The following is a 20,736-nucleotide window of genomic DNA, read 5'->3' on the forward strand; positions in this document are numbered from 1 at the left end:
TCTGTTGTCAATCTAAATGTTAATTGTCTCAACTTGTAAAATAACTATGTAACTCAAGTTTCACAATGCTAATTGCAACCAGCATGATTAAGACGATTCTTTACAGAGAAAATTTGGCACACGCGACGGATTCCATGTTCAAATTAGTGCTACCATGACGTCACGACATATCCAATAAATTCCGAGAAACGTTCGATTCGACATTACCCAAAAGCTCATCGGGCACTGTGCATATACCTCGGAAGGCCTTGAATGTACCAGTAGACCAAAATTACATTTGTGCGTGTGAATCACAGCATAATTACTGTGATTTCCATTCTTCATTTTTAATCATCTCTACAACCCTTACCAAATTTTCATCTACCGCAATTTTGTAATCTGACCTCTTCATGTAGCCTACTGCGTGGGAATAACAATTTGACTGAAATTTAGAAAAAAATACTCCAATATCGCCATCGTACTCGGGGACAGGTTGCTCCCCAGGCCTAAATATGTGTGTATTTATCTGTTTTACTTGGAATAAAGAATATAATAAATGTGCGATATTAAAGCTGAACTCTGAACAGTGAACCTACATCAATAGAACGCGGAAATGATGCATCGCGTCTCACCTGACCAAGCAAATCTAACTACATAAGCACGAAGCACTAAAGCCACATCACCACGCAAAGAAACGTTATGCACAGACGCAGCATTTCATTGCAGTATATTAGCAGCATTCGTCCGATGACTATGCAGGCAGGTTTGTTTGTTTTTGGGGTATCCATGGTGTTTGTCGACTACTATGGTCATTTACACCAGGCCGATATTCTTCTTATTTTCCGTAACTGCCGACTTATAGCACGGCCCACCTCTAGGCTTTTGTAAGACACCGCTGACGCGGATGAGGTGGCGAGGAGGAGCCTAGGTAAACCTCCAACACTTAGGTATCGAAATTCGGAAGTCGACCACGGTCGGACTCGAACCCGCACCCATTGGTGTTGCAGCCGCGGATTATACCACTGCGCTGTCTCGCCACCCATGCAGGCAGGTATAGTCTGCATTACTATTGCAGAGTGGTTAATTTTAGGACTTGAGCAATGGGAATGTATTCTAGGATTACCATATTTTGGAATCGGGAAAGGACACTTTTTCAAAATTTTCAGACTTGAAATACGAAGTCTTTCTTTCACATTTTCCGTTGGTTGACTAAAAAAAAAGATCGTCACTTACGCTATTAATAAACCATCACGCAGTCGTAACGACATTAGTAAAATACTAGTACCTCAACTATGGGGAAATTCTCAGGTTCGATTTCCCAACCTACGCATAAAAAGATTTCCTCATTGCGATTTTACTAGTCTTCTAGAACAGGTAGTTGGAGTGCCGGTGCGATGTCACATCCACAAGGTGAGATTCTATATTTTTGTATTTCGTTCAGATTCCAACGCTATGACATGATCATTTTGTGCAGGACGAGTCATCGGTGTGATGACCTATGGTGAACTCTGCTGCAGTATAATAGAAAAAGATGGCGGGAATCACTGCTGTGTGGCAATGGCACTACCATTTGGTAAGTCCAATCATGTTTCGATAATAACGGATTTCACCGGTGCATAACGCTAGCCGCTACAGCAAACAAATATTACCTTGGAGAATTCTCACAACTTGTCGCTGCGGTGGCTGACAAAATGCGAATGAATCACTAAAACCATTATGTGCCACAATAGACGTGGGAAATCTTTACTCTCAATGGCATACGCCTCATGGCGACAAGTAGCACATTTGCGGTAACAAAACTTCCGCGAAATTAGAAACTAGGTAGTGCTTTCAATCCAATAGTTTTGGAAACACGATTTGTCAGCATTTTCAACTGGTAGTAAACTCCTATGGTCGTCAAAAGTCAATTGAACACTATGCCAAAGACCGGTGCACTTGGAAACAATCGCAAGGGTGATGATGCCAAGACGATAAATATAGAACGCAGTTGACGGATAGATATAGATAATATGGGCTCGATTCGTGATATGATAGTGATGACATGTGCAACGTTTGTGATTGAAGCTAAGTCAATTTCGTTACTATTTTTCAGACGATGATTCGGACGTACCTCAAGGGTCATGCATCAGAGAAAGCAGAATCTCATTGACAGTCCGGGTGGTATCAGATCGCTCCACCGTTCGTCTCACCCTTTCAGACTCTTCTACTGTGAAGGCCGTCGTCAACACAATCAAGGAGAAGAAAGGGGCTGAGGTGCAGCTGCGAATGGTATTGGATGATGGGCGAAACAGGATTCTAGACGAGAAAAAGACTTTACAAGCAGAGAATATTGTGAACGGATGCGTGTTGTATGCGGACCGTCTCGTGACAGTGGGTGCGCCAACGGGTGACATGAAAAAACGAGCCGCTAATTAGAGTAGCATGGATGGATGTAGCAGGCGTTCTGCTGCGACAGAGAAAAAATCTGCGTTTCGGATGATACTTTGAATAATTATTTTTCCTGCAATGTAATGTCTGGAGCAGTCGTTCCCAACCTTTTCCGACCCATCGCCTCCTTTTCAAGGTCAACACCGATCATCGCCCCCCAAATTTTGCGTACCGAAAATTGGGCATACAAACTGTACGGTTCGATGTCTAATTTGACGCACTTTTGTAACTAAATTAAAAAAAAAAATGGTCAGCCGTTTTGACGCGCCATCGCCCCCCTATCGCCCCCTTTGTCCATTTTCGCCCCCTGTCGCCTCTTCGTCATTTTCGCCCCCCTAGACCGCCAAATCGCCCACGTTGGGAACCACTGGTCCGGAGGAACTGGAACTTTTTTCGTTATTCATATATGTATACGAAATGCTCCGCTCGACGCACTGTACCACCGGAATAAATGAATACTCAACTATAGTCAATCGCTCGTTATGTGATATTTTGCTGATCGGATTCTTAAAAAAAACATCTATAGCAGTGATCGGGAACCTATGGCTCTTTCGGGTATAAGATATGGCTCTATGGGAAATTTTTAATTTTGTAACTGGTTTATCCATGTTGCAGCAACTTGTTAGTATATTTTCGTGAAGGCGAAAATAATTATTATCGTGGCCGCATGAGCATGTCTTTGAGAGGTCAAGACAGTGGAGTATCCAGGGTTGGTGGCTCGTACCGCCTTTTTTTCAAAATCCCCAAATTTAAGCTGGTGTCAAGCCGGCGACGAACACCATTCGCGAATTCGACCCACTCACCATCGCGCGCTTAGAAATCGGGGATTGCGCGATAGCTTGATTGACGAAAGAAAATAGCAGACGTTGCGACACTTGTAGGACAACGACGTTTTCAAATACACATTATGTTCCGATCCACGCCGAGAAATAAAATGGCTTGGAAGTGACATTCATAACTCCAAATTCAAATTAAAACAACGACATGGCTATCTATTTTCTTGATTGGTTAGTGGCTTTCTAGCGCCGCCGTAAAAACGTGGGTGTGCAACACAACGTTACGTTATGCCGTATATTTTAGATACAGATCAATACTCAGATTTTCAAAATCAGCGCGACAACTGCATCTGATTAATATCAGTGATTATAAATTTAAGCTATTTACAATGAGTTGCGCTGTCTCAGGTGAGGCTTGGCCCGTCTGTGTCTCATCTTAGCCTTACCTCTCATTTCGCGCTTTCTTTTCGAGCAATAGATATGAAAATTATAAAAGTGTTTAAAATCTCGTCATTCGTTAACATCGATAGAAAATAACAATAACATTTGAAGGCTTCACAATTGTCCCTTACTAATCCCTGACGACATCTGAGGCTCTGCCTCCCTGGCCTCCCCTAACACCACGTCACTGACGTATCACACGGTGGGTATGTACTTGCTGCAATGAGCATGTTTGACTCCACCTACCCATGTGGACAGAAGAATATGGCGCACATTACGATATTAGTGCTACCAATACGCCAGTGATGTTCAATTGTGACGTCACAGTTGATAGACATGTATGGCTCTTTGGGAGTTTGAATAAAATATTCATATTTATTCCCGAAGCTTTTCGGCTGACGCTCGTCAGGAAAATATCGTCAGCAATAATGCGAGAATTCGAATAACTATGTTCAGCAACAATATACAACCTGTTTGGCTTCGCTATCTCCATGCCAACGCTGCAGTTCTCTCGTTTTCCTAACTTTGTATATTTTCTGTGTGACGTCATAATTAGCGATATATATTGTTGCTGAACATAGTTATTCGAATTCTCGCATTATTGCTGACGATATTTCCCTGACGAGCGTCAGCCGAAAAGCTTCGGGAATAAATATAAATATTTTATTCAAATGTGTTATGAAGTTCTGTACTCCTAAGCGTCTCTTTGGGAGTTACAATTGAAAATATCGGGCCGATATGGCTATTCGGTCGAGAAAGGTTCCCGGCCACTGATCTATAGAGATCAATAGTACGTTTTCTGTTGTTTAGTTAAGGAGGTATATTTGAAAATGAGCGATAGCCTGGAACGACCTATAGAATAGCACGAAGCATTTATTACGATACTAATACAACCTTGTCTGTAATCTTACTGGATAGATAATTCAAAAAGTATATACGTCTGCGACTTCTGAATCTTTCTCATGCTGTATGAGCCCTGTGACGCTGATTTAAAAAAAACGACCAAAGCCATCACAGGCAATTATAATAATAAAAACGCCGATCGTCTGCATTGCGACCATTCTACCTAAACACTCAATGGTAAGATTATATTATAAGCGTATTCCGGAATACTGAGAAACCGACCGACAGCCATGAAAAAATGCTTATTGCTCATATCAATCGACGTCCACATTCATTTAGCCAAGCGCCGTTCAGCAATCTCTTATATACGCTGATTGATGCTCATGTCATTTTCAACAAAGAATATTGCAAGACAACAGTTATTTCGGCACACGAACAGAAAAGCATAATTCTCACCAGAAATAGGGCGAGTAATGTAATAATTATCAGATAATTTATCACGCCAAAAGAGGTATACGAGACGGTAAAAAGAGATGCTAATTAAGGTCCGTGGACATATGAGCATTAGGGCTCTTCAAAAATGACTTTTTTCCACAAATCGTTCTGGCTACTTGATAAAATTGTTAGGTTACCTAATTCAAGTCTACACACAAAATTTGGTTCAATTACAGCCACTAACCGCTTTACTACGGGGGAAGAAAGTTTCTATTTATTATATAAAAATGAATAACAAAAAAATTGAAAATTTTCTGTACATCCCATGAAAGTGTCAGGCTGTCCATAGAAACGATGCTCACCAAATTTGGTTATTGGTGCCATCGTAAATACTATTTTATTCAAATCCAAATTTTTCGACGGCAATACCTCCGCTTCCACTGGTTGGAATTGAACCAAATTAGGTGAGCATCGTTTCTATAGACAGCCTAACATTTTCATGGGATGAACAGAAAATTTTCAATTTTTATATTGTTTATTTTTATATAATAAATAGAAATTTTCTTCTCCTGTGGCAAAACGGTTACTGGCTGGAATTGAACCAAATTTTGTGTGTAGGCTTAAATTAGGTAACCTAACAATTTTATCAAGTAGCCAGTACGATTTGAGAAAAAAGTCATTTTTGAACACCCCTAACGGTCATTATCGGAAATAGTTGGGCGTAGGAATGAATGGTACGCAGTGTACGCAGTTTCTATAGATAACTAGTAACTAGTAATAATCTGTAGTTGTTCCGGTTTGTTAAATCATGAGATTAACACTAACTTTATGCGCCGAGATCAACCGGTTTCCTTTTTTCATGGGTTGATAAATCCTGACGAACGCGCTAATCGACTTTATTGCTAATCCAACTTTATTATCTCCGCCCTTAATTGCAATGTACACAAATAATAAAATAAAACACAAACTGTACGGCGTGGGTGACGTAACTGGTAAAGGGAATCAAAATGACATATACGCCTATACATGTGGATTGCAGCCCAAGCCTGAACACAAAACAGCCATGGGACTATTTGTCAAATATTCAATTATGCACGATAAACTTTCAGTTTTTCTTGTATCCGAGAGTTGCAGACGACACATCTCGTCACATTGGCCGAGCAGTCTTCGCACATAGACAAGTGGCCGCAAGGCGTTAAAGCAATCACTGCCATTCTTCTTTTGCATATCCGACACAGGCTCCTATTCGTCATTTGTCGGAGACTTTCAGCCACATGGGACTCATCTGAAACCAATCAAATATGGTTTGCTATATGTGTTGGGTCCGGTAAGTTGCCGCTAATGATGTGAGGTATCTCGAAAACAACTGTGAACTACTCAACTTTACATAGATAGTCGTACCTTTTGCATTTTCACTGGATATGTGTGAATCCAAGTTTGACTCAGTTGCAGTCTTCACCTGCGTGTCGTGCATGGAAGTTGGCTTTTGAGCTGCATTTTGTTCGTTGCTCGAACAATTAGGACCATGGTCCTCCAATAAGTACTGTAGCAATTCTTCCGAAGAGACATCAACGCCTCGCAATCGCGTACTTTTGAATAAACGGGAATTTGCATTACTTATGCTGAAAATTTCCACATTACCGTAATCGATATAAGATGAACTTTATGATGGCGACATCTGATTGGAACCGCAACTTTATCTCTTGTAAAGCAGATGAAAATTGATAGCGAAATTGATGTAGAAGCTCGTACAGTTTTGCGATATAATGAACATGTAATTTATAATCTAACACTTTCACTAAATTTGAAAATGTATTTGCATGTATCGATCCCAGTATGTATTTGTATATTTAGTTAAATGACATTATAAATAGATTCTCAATTTGTGAATTTAATACTTGCTATGAGTAGGCCATGTAGGCTACACCTAATGTCTCATACTTACTATAGTTAACTATGATATACGTATATTGTCTGCGCAACAGTATAATTTTATCACCTACTTCGATATGGCGCGATGAATTTGCTGTTGAGTAAACCCCATTGCTTCAAATTGGCGAATATCCACGTTTGGCGTACTTTCGTGGGTTGGAGTTGACTCTGGAGGGCTGCCGAGTGGAAAAGGTGGTATGTTTTGGTAAGAAACCGCATTGCTTATCGCCGGTCGGTTTAGATTTGGATGAGCTTCGAATAGCGACCGGACAAAGTCGGGTCCTTTGTGCCGAAGTACGAACTCGCAACTGAAAATGAAAATACCTGTGAGTGGTGTTTCGTGGTGTGCCGAGTGACCGCATCTTGGGATTCCAGTAGGGATGGTACTGATACCGCTGACCTATTCGCTGCGAGCACGAGCATATGACGTTACGTGGCGTGACGATGCTGATTCAAACATACGCCATTTTTGTATCACTGTCCGTAAAACATATTGTCGGATTAGTAGTCACAAATCGCAATGTCTTTGCAAAGATTAGATCCCGTTTACAAGTACCACAATTTTGAGAATTCTTGGGCGTACACGAAACAGAAGTCACTCATCCTTGAGATACACCTACATACAAATTGGTGCAATTTACTCGTTTTCGCCTACTTGAATGGGTTCTGAGAGAAAACCTTGATACTTGAAGGTGCCGTTCACGTGATTTTCACCCTGCGCGTTATGGTGTAATTCAGCGAAATATTATTTTCGTTTATAGTGTGTGAAGTCTAAAGTTCGCGTTCTGTACGAATCTATACGAGTTAATAGCGCAGAAAGTTCCCATGTGATCCTACCATTCATGTCGCTCAATCTAACACTGTGGATGACTAGATTTACAGGCAGGGTTGCCATCGACATGGACCCAAAAATAAGGACAGTCGAAAAATTAGATTAGCATGAAAAATCGTTTTTGTACATACTTTGTATTTATACCAGCCGTGGCATATCACATTCCATACTTTGCACCAGAAACAATCTGCTCCAGCAACTCCTTATTGTTATTAAAAGTGCTTCATGGATCTCACGACAGCTTAGGTCTAGGTTTACCTTTACTCAGGGCCGATACAGCACTTCATCAGCCCGCCCCCACCCACCCTTAGGGTGATAAACCAAACTTCTTCACCTCGTTAGAGGCGTAAACCAAGGCGTAAAAAGGCCGTACACCAAGCTTAGACCAACTCATTTTGGAGCGTATGGAGCAAAAACTCCAGTAACAATGCTTCTAGTCTTGGTCCTGGCCGAAGAAAACTTACTTGCAATGTTGGAATCGGGAATATTGCTTTGAACAATTGCGATGTGCAATCGTCGGTGGGGAATGATTGCTGGAATGCTGGTGTTTGACAGTATGGAATGCCCAGGTACCCTCTGCAGCAGCTGCCTTGTAGTATGTGGTCGTTGGTGCTGATCGACTTGTGGAGAAATTATTATTCATCGACTGGCTCAAATTAATCATCATGACACACTTTTGGTGTTTTGGGGCATCAATGTGAGATGAAATAGCGGTCTTCCTATGGCCTTCAGGTTAATGTCAAAATTGCAGATCTTGCTGTGCGAAACACTCGCCCTTCAAGCTTCGTTAGATAGCCTACCTTTGAATTCTCTCTCATAATCTTCACGATAAACGTTTTTCGCCTGTTCATTTAAACCAGTGGTTCTTAACCTTATCCCCAGCGCCCTCCCGGGGGCGATTTGGATTTTGACGGGGGCGAAAATGCTCAGGGGCGATATGGGGGGCGCTGGGCTCAAGGGGGCAATGAAGAAAATTGGCCTCACATTAGATGGTGTAGTAAGGAAATATGATTATACAGTAGAACAATAGTTCCATATATTCCAACCGGTACAAGCGAAGTTATTGGAGTTTTTCATCAATAATTCTGGGATTACTCCCCGTCCATGCTGTATTTGCATATACACATGTTTCAACTGCAATAACTTCGCTTCTACTGTTTGAAAGCTAGCAGAAATGGTCATGTGTCGTTCTTTTAGGCAACCTAACAATTTCATGGGGTTGACAATAAAATTTGAAATTTATTTTTTATAATTAATTCAAAAATTCAAATAAGCTCTGCGGCCGCTTTCACTTGTTTTTTAGGCAACCTAATAATTTAATCCTGAAAAAATTTACATTAAAGATGCTTTGAAGCTTTTTGGCCAAAATGTTTAACTGAATATACTTGAGAGCTACAAATTTAATCGTTAGAATATTTCTTCATCATATCATAAAGGATGATAATGCTTAGTGTTCTGACCAACATTCATGTTCAAGTTATGACCTTGGTTCAGTACCACACAAAGTAGTCACACAAAGCAATTAAACAAAAACCCAATACAGCTAACTTCACCGTATTTCCAATCGCGGAGGTGAATTCGGGATGTGTACATCGAACTCGAACCAAATAGTGTGAGCCCGTAGGCCTTACCCGATGGTTATTATAACAACCATGATTTGATCCAAAATATAGCTCATACAATTATTATATCGTTAATTAGTCGAGCGTTCCTCTGGCGCAATTCAAGCGTGAAATATTTATAATATTGAAGTCCTTATCCTAAACCGGACTTCGACCACGTACCCGTTGTTTTTACTGCAGTCCTCAAAATAGGGGGGCGCCAGACCCAGGCACTTTTTGAAAGGGGGCGCTGGAGGGAAAACGTTAAGAACCACTGATTTAAACTAATCAGATTTAGCCTAATTTGTAGCTAAAACTATATGCGCAAGTACAATATAATTTAGAAAAAACCTGGTACTGCTCTTTATTGCTAAATAACGTCCGCTGCGGTAGCTTGGTACAGAAGAAACTGCTATAACACCAGTCACTGCCCTAGCTATCTCGCCACTTAGAAGTCAAATCTTGTGGTATGTACGTCACGAGAGTTCCCTTCATTTATGATGTCATAAATTATCGACGAAAAAGCATAATTTTAGAATAATATGCAACACAGATACCAGAGGAAAGCGATCGAAGTTCTATAGCGGATGAAAATAAGACAAAATAAGGACGCAAGTCGAAAATAAGGACATTTCTTAGAAATAAGGACAGTTGAGTTTTCTAAGACGTGACCCTTCAAAATAAGGACAAATCTTAGATATAAGGACGGTATGGCAACCCTGTTTACAGGCCTAGCCGCTTACTGCTAACCTTGAATTCGAATTGTTCTGCTAGAGCCATGCGCACTTCCAGCTCAGACTTGGTTATATTATTAATTGAAGAGCTTCTTAGAGGTACAGAACTTCAATATCAAGATTACTTGAGTGTTGACTTACCCTGGAAACCACTTAGCATGTTCAGTCCACGGATCGTCGTTTCGATCCCAGTTCTGGAGACCGCCATTGCAGTAATAACATTTGGTCTTGTCTCCTTGACCTGAAAATTTGAATGAAGCAGCAATTAGGTATATGTAGTCCCACCGGTCAGGAAGATCATAAGATATCTGTACCCAGATAATATAATCCGGCCCGTGCTATGCGTTGTACCGACGCGTCTATTCTCGAGCTCGGCCAATTCCGCTCGAAGGTGGCCAGTCGACGTTCGAAGGTTTGCATGTGCGGATTACAGGGCGAGATGCATGGCAAATACTCCGCAAGATGACGCTGCTCGTCCGGAGACGGATCCGGTGGTTCTCCGGTGTTTTCCGCGAGGTGCCGCAGCCTCTCCGCGAGTTCGCTGTCGAAAAGCGAACGCTGCTCGTTGTCCATCGGCATGTTTCCGCCGTCCAAGCTTCTGACCAACCTATATGTGATAATCGCTCAAGATTAGCGTATATAGGGATTCGGGTGCAGACGACAGCACACTGTAACCGAATTTAGATATGGCTTTGGAAATGGAGTTTAAAATGATCGCGACTTTCATATGGCTCCTGATCACAACTATCAGATAAGGATTTGACAAGATCAAAATAGAATTCATGATTGAGATGTCTGGGACTCTGATTTCGATTTAATTTTCAAATCAAAAACAGAATTGTGGGTCTAAGAATCAGCAATACGGTCCTCCCTTCATATCAGATGTTCATTTTAGAATCTTAGGTTAATACAAGAAGAGCTTCACCAAGTCAGAATGCTGGCTAGCGCTGCCTCAGGTCTACGTACCGGCATCGTGGAAAATGCTGCGAATGTTGTTCTCGGACATCGTCGTTCGGTCCCCAGTTCCGTAAAACTCCGGAACACGAGAAGCATTGTGTCCTGTCCAAATTTCCAAGATAAAAAAATCCATCTTTCGCCAATTCGCCAACAAGGTTCGGAGCCGGGTAGGACGGAAACTTCTCAAACGTTCTCCTACAAATAGAATGCATATTCTATTAGGCTACAGTCAAGTCAGAATATAACTTGTAGTTAACTTTACGCTTTCCAATCAGCACCGCAGTAGCTTTCGATTGATACCAATTTTATCAATTTTCGCGCTAGGCAAATCGGTCAAAAATTACTGTAAAATTGCCTTTGGCCAAATGCAAAGTGTGACGTAGACCAATCGCAGTGAGCCGTGATTTCTGCTTGTGTCCACGCCATTGTAGGACACTATGCGATAAAAAGTCAATTAATCATACCTTCTCTGGTATTCACTCTTCAGGTCTGTAGTTCGAAGCCTTCTCTCGAAATCCGCATCGACGATGTTTGCGAAGATTGTTTCCTGAAAGAATTACACGAATCAGTCGCAATGATTGACCATATGGCCATTTTCCAGAGAGAACAAGATCAACTCCTAGACAACACAATAAGCTATATATTATCCTTAGGACCGTAATTACCGCACCTCAAACCCCCCAAGTGCGTGGCGAGCTCGACGGACGCCCAAAATTATTTCATGAGTGAACATAAATTATAGGGTATTTTTTTTAATTTGTGCAACTTCATTCAATGATTTTTAGAATGGGCGTTTCGGCGTTAGCCATAACCGCGCCACGACGCACCAAGATAAATGAACTTTAGGCCAACACGGGATTCCGAGACGGCACTGCAATTGCAGCTGCTGATCAAATTAACTAATTAAAGGGAATAAAGCTCGACAGCTAGAAACCCTTGGCCGAAAAGGACTACCCTTATGCTGTCCGAAAACCACAAAGTCCAATTTTCCATAGGCAATATTTGCCGGTGAAGAAATACCAATCGGGAATCGGGGTCGTCTTTTTAGTTGGGTATGCTTCGGCGATTTCAATATCTTTTCATATAGCAGATGGGAGGTCACGAAATAACAACATGTAACGAAGTAATTATACCAACGATCCCTCCCGAATATTTCCAAGACAGTACCTCACTCAGCTCTAGCGGTAAAACTGAGTAGACCACTACGTGGGCTGAGAGAGGTTTAAAAAACAGGGCAATATATCTGCAATTACCAATATTATGACCGATTGAATCATCAACCATGAAAAAATTCCGCGCTTCGCGCCATTAGGGCATACAGGACATCTCTTGCATCGTGCATCTCGATGGGGATAGGGGTTTGAAAAGAGTTCAAAATGTATCATGTTTAGCATTCTTTCAAAATATGACGGCAAATAAATATTTCTTTGGGTAATTAACCGTCACTTTGTCAATCCTCAATATGAACACATCCACTGAGCACCAATTCGTGTAATACACTGCTTCCAATTTAGAAATAAAATCAATACGCTGGATATTCTAAAATTTCTGACTCTGCCCGCTAACATATTTCTGTTCCTCGTTTGGCCCGCGGAGAAAAATAATTGCCCACCCCTGTCCTAGAGCCACGCCGAGAATACCGGCATGTTCTACTGCGTCCGCTGCGTCGAACGATACCAGAAAAGTGGGAATCGAAAAAAAAATTAAACATTTTTTGGTTCGAAAAAACGACCGAGTCCAACTTCCCTATCCTTTAACATGGCGACGAAATTGAAAAAAAATTGAAGTCCGAAAAAATTTTCGGAAAATTAAAAAAAAACTCGGCCAAACACCCCCCACGACTAGGCTCACACGAAATCTGGGACCGATCCGAGCAAGTATAGCCGGTTGGCCATAGGGCCGCGTGTTTTGGGGTAGGCGACGCGCGTCAAAGTTGCGGCAGTTATGTCGCCCACATTAAATTATAGGCGAGCTCGAAAATTTTCAAAGTCCAAACTCCCTTTAAAATACATGGGCCACGTTAAAAGGTCTGCTCCCGCCAGGCGGGTCGAAAGGCCCCCGTGCTACAGCATAGTTATTAGCGTCATTAGCTTTTAGCTTCATTAGCTTTTCATTAGCGTACTTTTCATTAGCTTACTTTTTCATTAGCTTACTTAGCTTTCCAGTAGCTTCATTAGCTTTTACTTAGCTTACTTTCCATTAGCTTACTTTTTCATTAGCTTAATTAGCTTTTCATTAGCTTCATTAGCTTTTCATTAGCTTACTTTTCATTAGCTTACTTTTTCATTAGCTTAATTAGCTTTTCATTAGCTTTTCATTAGCTTAATTAGCTTTTCATTAGCTTAATTAGCTTTTCATTAGCTTCATTAGCTTTTCATTAGCTTACTTTTCATTAGCTTACTTTTTCATTAGCTTAATTAGCTTTTCATTAGCTTTTCATTAGCTTAATTAGCTTTTCATTAGCTTAATTAGCTTTTCATTAGCTTCATTAGCTTTTCATTAGCTTACTTTTCATTAGCTTACTTTTTCATTAGCTTAATTAGCTTTTCATTAGCTTTTCATTAGCTTAATTAGCTTTTCATTAGCTTAATTAGCTGCAATAGCTTTTCATTAGCTTGCATGTACAAAATAAAGGCACCCGGCTCAGTGTTCCGAGATGGCAAAGCATGCGGACAGAAGGAAAAGAAAAATATTGAGTCTGTACTCTCTCCTGTCATTCTTTTAGGTTATAAAATAGGAACACACACACACACACACCATTGACAAAACATGTTAGAATAAAGGTCACATCACTTGATGTATCAAAATGTTTGGCAAAAGTATTCCGGCCAATCTGTGACAATTGCCAATTAGAGAGAGTGCTGATATGGGGAAAGTAATCTCCTTGGATATACCGGAATATGACAAATAGGCGTTTGGACCTCTGTAGTCCTTCTAGCGTATGTAATGTAAAGATGTATGTCAGAGGATAAAATACTACTTGTTAATTGAATTATACGTCATCTGACATCGGCAATAAAGAATATTTATTCGAGCATGGCATCACATTTATCTATTTTATGTTGTGGTATATGCAATCGTCATTTCACGTAATCATTGAAAAATATTACTGTTGCGATTTATAGTTTACCATCAAATACACGACTGTACTCACAGGGTAACCCTCACGAATATTCGGAAGCCCTCGGCTAATATTTGACGTGCCTGCATGAATAACAAGATTTGATATTGGAAATTTGAGGTATCATCAACTTACTAATGTATCTATTTAGCCGAAAAATCGAATATTAATTAGTAATATTAATGTAAATCACATTGCACTCACCCCCTCTGGATTCCTGTAGACAATGGAATAGTTGATTACATGCTTTATAAGCTCTAATCATACCCAATATTATAAATATGAAATGCTTACGGGATTCGACGCGATGCTGGTTAGTCCTTTCAAGTCCCGAATCACGGTACGGTAGTTAGGTTCCGGTAGGCCCACGTTCTGACTCTCTGATCCTCTTGCCATATTGCATGTGCTTTTATGCCATCCTGGGTCTCTTCCGTCATCGTCCAGCGTCCAATTTTCAACTGTAATCCCGCAACTGTTGATGCCAATTTATTGACGTTCAGCTCTAACGATAATTTTTGAGTAAATCGGGTAATTACCCGATATTTTTTGTTCTGATCATTTCGCATGGATTCATTTATTTTGCCGACATTATTCTTGAAGCTGCTGCTACTGCATATTTACCTCTATATATGTCATGCTCAATGGTGGGATATAAATGTTTGTCATCAAAGTCACATGCTTCAGACGGCTCTATTTTACAAAAAGTGGTCGACAATAACCAGAAATGCTCAGCGGTTTTCTGATCTCATATAATTTCGTGTCACGGTTTTATAGAGCTGGTGCGAAACGGCTGAATCCGACTGATGGCCGAGCCTAACCATTTATCAGTGCCTCAATCACATCGGAAGTACTGGATACGCTATTGACCCTGTACTTCGCATATATGATAACACAAAAGTATATCGCCTACAACACATGATATACATTATAGATAGACATCTGCATACCATTTCCTGCATACCTGAAACATTTGACTCTGTCCTTGAACCCGGTGAAATAAAACCCGGCCGACGCCATGTCCGCCATCTGCGTTATTCCTTCATCGGGAAATTTCCCGTACGTTCCGAGCCTGTAATATTCGTCTCTGTGGTCTCCGGGAGGTATATACCAACAGCTTTGACCTGAATGAGCGAATGCAATATTTGTTTCAATAGTCGTCACCTACTTAAAAATATTGACTGCTAGGAAAACTATAGGTAATATAAACATAAACATTCAAGCGTAACGTAACGTAACGTACTATTTCAGCAGAAAGGGATATTTAGCGTAATAGAGTGGTCGGCAACCACGAATAATTTGTTACTGCTCTTCGAAAGGTTCCTGCACTTTTGCAAGTCAAGTGAAGGCACAGAATTATAGTGGTCAAGATCGCTAATAAAATTTTAAAAAGACGACACTGATCAAATTTATCGAATCATGCGCGTGTTACAGTTTTACTGAGCGAAGCACCCTCTTAGCCGTGATATATTTTCAATGTTGGACATTCATGTATTTTGAAAATTGCGGCTCAATTTGAAACCGGTCTGCAGAGCAAAATTGGTTGTCGACTCCTACCGTAAACATATTGCAGGGCCCTCTCTATATATACCTGGAGCGTCTCTCGTGGTGACCATGCTTGTACCATCAGATTCCACCAAAGAATGACCGTAATCCATTGCTATCTATCGAAGGTCCGGACAATATAGTCTTCATGAAAATGCAAAATAATTAGGTAATCCGTAATATTTCTGAAATAACATGTATATCTTGTAGATCATGCACATATAACCTACTGTTTATATCACTACCAAAAACAGTAACGCGTAATGGGCCGAGGACAACAGGCAGAGTGAGTCATCGTAAAACCATCCCCGAACGCAGTGATTCTCAACAACCGATTCCATTAACTTCCTTGGCGGTCAACTGTATTTTTCAATTCTTTCTCAATTGCAAAATGAAATAACATGCAAAATTGTTCGTTATTCGGAGACTGGAAACAAACTACGTTTCGAAATATTTGCCTCAAAAAAGTAAAAAGGTCTCAGAACATATCCACCTCGACTGCTTTTAATGAGCCTCTATCAATAATATTGACCAGGGCAATATCGATGTAAAGACCCGATCTAGAAACTATATTTGCGATCGTTATGCGCGAGCTATAGTGACTCTAATTTGTGGAGAGTTAACTGGAAAAATGGTCAAAACAAGTGGTTCTCAGCCTTTACTAACCCAGCGAAGGCGAACCCTTTCGCTAACCTGAGCACTAGCCCCAAATTTTCACAAAGTCCCCAAAAGAAAATTCGCAAGCAATGCAAGCAATCTCAATGGAAAGTTTGATGGGATGTAAGGTTACGACTATTATTGATGAGACAATTCTCAAATATGAAATTCGGAGTCTAGACCAGGGGTGGGCAATTATTTTCCTCCGCGGGCCAAATGAAAAGTATAGAAAATACGTTGGCGGGCCGAGTGAAATATTTTAGCTATATAGTTCAGCGTATTTTAAATTACACTGTTCGTAAATTCTGCTAAGTGACTGCGGTAATGTTAGGTAATGAGAAAATGACGGTTAATTAACAAAATATCTATTTGCCGTCATGATTCGAAACAATGTTAACATGATACATTTTCAACTCTCTTTAAGCTCCTATTCACGTTCTTGCATTAAGACGCTAAAACAGTGGTTCTCAAACTTTTTTAGACTCGCCTTCCTTTATGATAGTGAAAATTTTCACCACTCCCTTATTATCATGATATCACAAACTATTAAAATGTGCTACCAGAATGCTAGCAATCCCATCAAATAGTTTGATGGCATGGCAGGTTATGGGTTGTTATGACTGTTGATGAGAGCATTCTGAAATATCAAAGTCGGACAATAGGCCTACACAGAGCAATAACTATAAGCGGCGGGGGGGGGGGTAATTTACGCGGAGCGCGAAAAAAATCGTAAAACGTCAACTTCGCGCCTCTTCTGATGCTTTCACGCCCCCAGTTCGAGAACGACTTCACTCAAATGTATATGCAATAGTACAAAGCTGATCTTCTTGGTTGCTGCCTTCCGAGTCGTGTACAGTTTAAATATAGCCTTAATGTTAAGCGAAACAGTTTTTCTGAACTTCGCCCTCACTTGACCGGGTGCTTCGTGTTTTTGTCATAAGACCGACTTTAATTAAAATACGTAATATCAGTATCAGTATCAGTTTATTATTGGCGACATGCCCGGCAAAAACTAAGAGCACGGGTTTACCCATGTCTCCAGTATACAACTATTTAGTGCTCTAAAGTTTAAATCTTATCCTCTGAATTTCAGTTTTTGGCTTTCTTTTTTTTGGCATGTCCGTTAATCCTTTATGTGTGATGGATATGATGGGTCATATAGTAATCGCGAGCACTGATTGACTTGTTTCACGAATTAGGGGTCTGGAAACGTATCACAATTTGAAACACATACCGTATAATGTGCAATGTGACAATGACAACGAAGAAGGTTTGAACTAAACTATATGGAAAGAGTGATTTCCTGTGACTTTAATTGCTAATCCCACTTTGTTTGCCACATTGCCTTCATTTTGAATCTGGATTACGCATGCGAGATACGTAGGCAACGTAATCGTGGCATATTAATGAACAGGCTTCAAAGTAAATGAATTTCCAGCTCGGTTGATACAGCTACACTATGGTTTTATTTGTACAAAAAGCAAGTTTTATGTTTTGAATTCCAGGCAACCTTTCGTGGGCCGCACAGAATAGCTTCGCGGGCCGAATTTGGCCCACGGACCGCACTTTGCCCAGGCCTGGTCTAGACAGAGCAATAACTATAAATCGAAGATGAATCGTCGTAGTGCGAAAAATTCCCCCTCCCCCATTTTGAGAACCGCTGTCCTATAGAGTGCTAAAGATCGTATTGTTCGATCGAAATGCAATGGCGTGATTGACCAATTGTTTGTTTGCAAATTTTCTAATCAATATCGAAGATGGATAAGGCATTTCAAGATAAAGGGGTTTCAAGTTTCAATATTTAGCTCAATCCTCCCCTGTGTACGCCCCTGCACGCTACGTAGGCCTACCACCACATCAAGTGTAACAATTGTACTACTGGTCGCGCCTTAATCCTGCAGCCAATCACGGCCAAGACGGGCTTGTCATCACGAATCATATAAGTTCAGTTGTTGCTGTTGTTTTGGTATTCATGGTCTTACTCGATTGTTATGGTAATTTGCGCAAGGTCGCTATTCCTTATATGACTCCTGATCTGTGTCCACTTTTGCTCTAGGCTTTTATAAGACAATCCATACGTGGATCTGATACCGAGGGGAGCCAGGAGAATGTAAAGAAACCTTCAACACTGAGTTGGGTGCCGGTCTCGACCTCCGGTAATGCCCTGCGACTGGCTAAGCGGACGATACTCGTTCGAACCTCGGTTGAACACCACTGGTTTGCACTCTAAATCAACCACCAAAATCTGGATATAATTATGCATTTATAAATGACATAATTGTGAATGTCCGAAGCAACTGAAATTATATATTTTAAAACACGCCACAGACGTGTACATTAGGTAAGGCCAAATAATTACTAACCTAACCAATTGTCAATTCACACCGCTCTCAATAACATAACACTTGGTAGATATCTTTTAACAACAATCACCGTTGATTTAAAAAGGAGGTATCGTCGTGTTGGTTGACAACCCAACTCGTGTTAAAGATACATTATTATGATTACGAGGATATGGTACATGGACGAAATTTGCTATGGTGATGGTAGACTAGGTACAGTGATGCACTGCAGTAAATGTTATTTTCCACGCCAGCATCTGGCTCTGCACGTTAAAATTGTAACTCATGGACCTTAAACTCTGTTCCAGCGAACCCTGTCTCCATCCCGGTTCCAACGCATGTATGAAATCGAAATGACGGTGTTTTGCAACATTCAGGTATTTGATGAATGTACAGAATTCATGACGCACCGAGTAATGACATCTTACAAACGGCTGGCGCAAGAATCTGGTGTTGTTGCGACGTCGACGTCACATGGCGTAAGCGCTAATGCAAACATGTGATGTAAGTCCCTATACGAATCGATGAAGAATGGAGTTTTTCGATCCAATAATTATTATTATACGCATATGGTATTGCAATTGAGCAGACATTAAGCCAAGCATGTTAAGGCTTTATCCAAGTGACAATATCTCAACCGGATGATTCAGTTTGTGGTAAATATGGGCAATCATGGAGATGTTTTTTTCCTCAGCAACGTTTCCGAGCTATGTACGCTAAATATGTTACAAAAAAGGATTCCGACTTCTTGTGAGTGTTTGCACATGATAAACATCATGAAGTCGAACATGTATCAATTTTATCTTTAATTGGACTTCGCTGTGTAATTCGTATACAAATTAGAGTATTTCAGCGATACTATCGTAAAGCATTGTAAAACTTAGAGAGAAAATGTACGTCACAGGCACATTGCGGCTACCTTAAACCGTTTTAAATATTATACCAGGCTTTTTTGTTTATGAAAGAAGACGAATTTTGACGGTCGTGTAACGTTTAAACTGAGTCGCTAGAAAAGAATGTCGTTTGGACAATTTCCTGAAAGATCTTACGCCACGATGGGCTTATGAAGAACCAGTGTAACGTTCCCGATTGGAGGATATATATACATACAGTGATACTGGACAATGGATTGGCATTATCTAAAACTTCTGTTGCTTTCAATAAATTATAGCTGATACACACGGTGCGATATCAATCAGTAACGTTCTATGTATAGTTGATAAAATCTTATATAAGACTTTTTCTAAATACAAACCATTTTAGCGCGCATAATATAAAATACAATATATACCGTAAATCAGGGATGTTGAACTCCACTTGTGTCGCGGCCGGATTCAAACATTCCAATCGCTCGCGGGCCGCACCAGTCAAATGCTTCTAAAATGTCACCTCAAAAACCACGCCCTTATTTTTCACTTGAATACATTATTATCGAGCCATTCTATAGTCTAAGCGAATAGTGTGTATGCACGCACACCCAAAGGGCCCAAAAGGGGAGGTAGAAATGGTGGCGATATTAGTGGGCATATTTCTATGCACCCATCGTTTGCGTATGCGTTGTGAGCATTACAAAATATTTAACCGTAAATGCGGACGTTGGAATTTTATTCCATGTTACTAAATTCCGATTCGGGTGTCTCTGTAGATAGGGGTTCTTTTGCGTCAGAAGTGATTCAGCAGTGCGACCGCAGATATTTGAATCATATCTTTGTGTTACTATTATATTCTTTATGTAGCCCGCATAACGATTTCGGATTGTCGTTTTCACTTCTGTTAACGATTACTATTATGTCAATTCCAGAGATTTGTTTCTAATGGCGACTAGAGTAAAACCACAACACGGCCCTCGGATGGTTATAATGCGGCCTATATGAACAATATGAGCATGTTAGAAATTTGCGGTCTCAATGGGAATATTTAATGCAATGGATGTATTTCTTACCATCAATCCCCAATATTTGTTATATATATGCTTAATAATGCAAGTATTTGTCAATCTACTCATAATTGATTCGCGAAATCGATTACCGCGTCGTATCTTAGACACTCCTGCCCTAAATACTTCCTTGCAGACTGTCCGACATTGATTTTTCGAGCCCATCAGTTTTCATAAGCGG

General features: G+C 40.5%; 3 protein-coding genes across 5 annotated transcripts in view; 1 reads left to right on the plus strand and 2 right to left on the minus strand.

Moving 5' to 3' along the window:
* LOC145451816 (uncharacterized) overlaps positions 1-2,879 on the plus strand; it is a 29,912-nt gene extending 27,033 nt beyond the window's left edge. The window contains exons 1-3 of one of the 2 annotated variants that reach the window (XM_080330058.1): positions 1,251-1,389; positions 1,454-1,552; positions 2,072-2,879. In XM_080330058.1, the coding sequence (XP_080186184.1) occupies positions 1,374-1,389; positions 1,454-1,552; positions 2,072-2,394 (438 nt within the window). In that variant the 5' untranslated portion in view covers positions 1,251-1,373 and the 3' untranslated portion in view covers positions 2,395-2,879. Of the gene's footprint in view, positions 1-1,250; positions 1,390-1,453; positions 1,553-2,071 lie in introns of those variants that run through there. The other variant, XM_080330057.1, reaches the window with a different exon arrangement.
* Positions 1-20,736, minus strand: part of LOC145451797 (baculoviral IAP repeat-containing protein 7-like) — a 186,829-nt gene that overhangs the window by 68,423 nt on the left and 97,670 nt on the right. The gene's annotated exons all lie outside the window — the stretch shown is intronic.
* On the minus strand, positions 5,797-15,827 carry LOC145451798 (baculoviral IAP repeat-containing protein 7-like). 2 transcript variants are annotated; one of them, XM_080330037.1, is made up of 12 exons: positions 15,667-15,827; positions 15,040-15,199; positions 14,373-14,550; positions 14,283-14,295; positions 14,112-14,161; positions 11,422-11,504; positions 10,967-11,152; positions 10,315-10,607; positions 10,142-10,241; positions 6,905-7,141; positions 6,303-6,490; positions 5,797-6,186 (listed from the first exon to the last, which is right to left on the minus strand). In XM_080330037.1, the coding sequence occupies exons 1-12, from the start codon at positions 15,731-15,733 to the stop codon at positions 5,990-5,992; spliced, it is 1,752 nt and encodes a 583-aa protein (XP_080186163.1). In that variant the 5' UTR covers positions 15,734-15,827; the 3' UTR covers positions 5,797-5,989. The 2 variants fall into 2 exon arrangements, with proteins under 2 accessions (XP_080186163.1, XP_080186164.1); XM_080330038.1 differs by lacking the exon at positions 15,667-15,827 and having other exon boundaries at positions 14,373-14,536; positions 15,040-15,168.

The sequence above is a fragment of the Botryllus schlosseri genome, chromosome 12 (genome assembly GCF_051294905.1).
Source record: "Botryllus schlosseri isolate E-star chromosome 12, Bs_hap1, whole genome shotgun sequence".
Taxonomy (NCBI): Eukaryota; Metazoa; Chordata; class Ascidiacea; order Stolidobranchia; family Styelidae; genus Botryllus; species Botryllus schlosseri.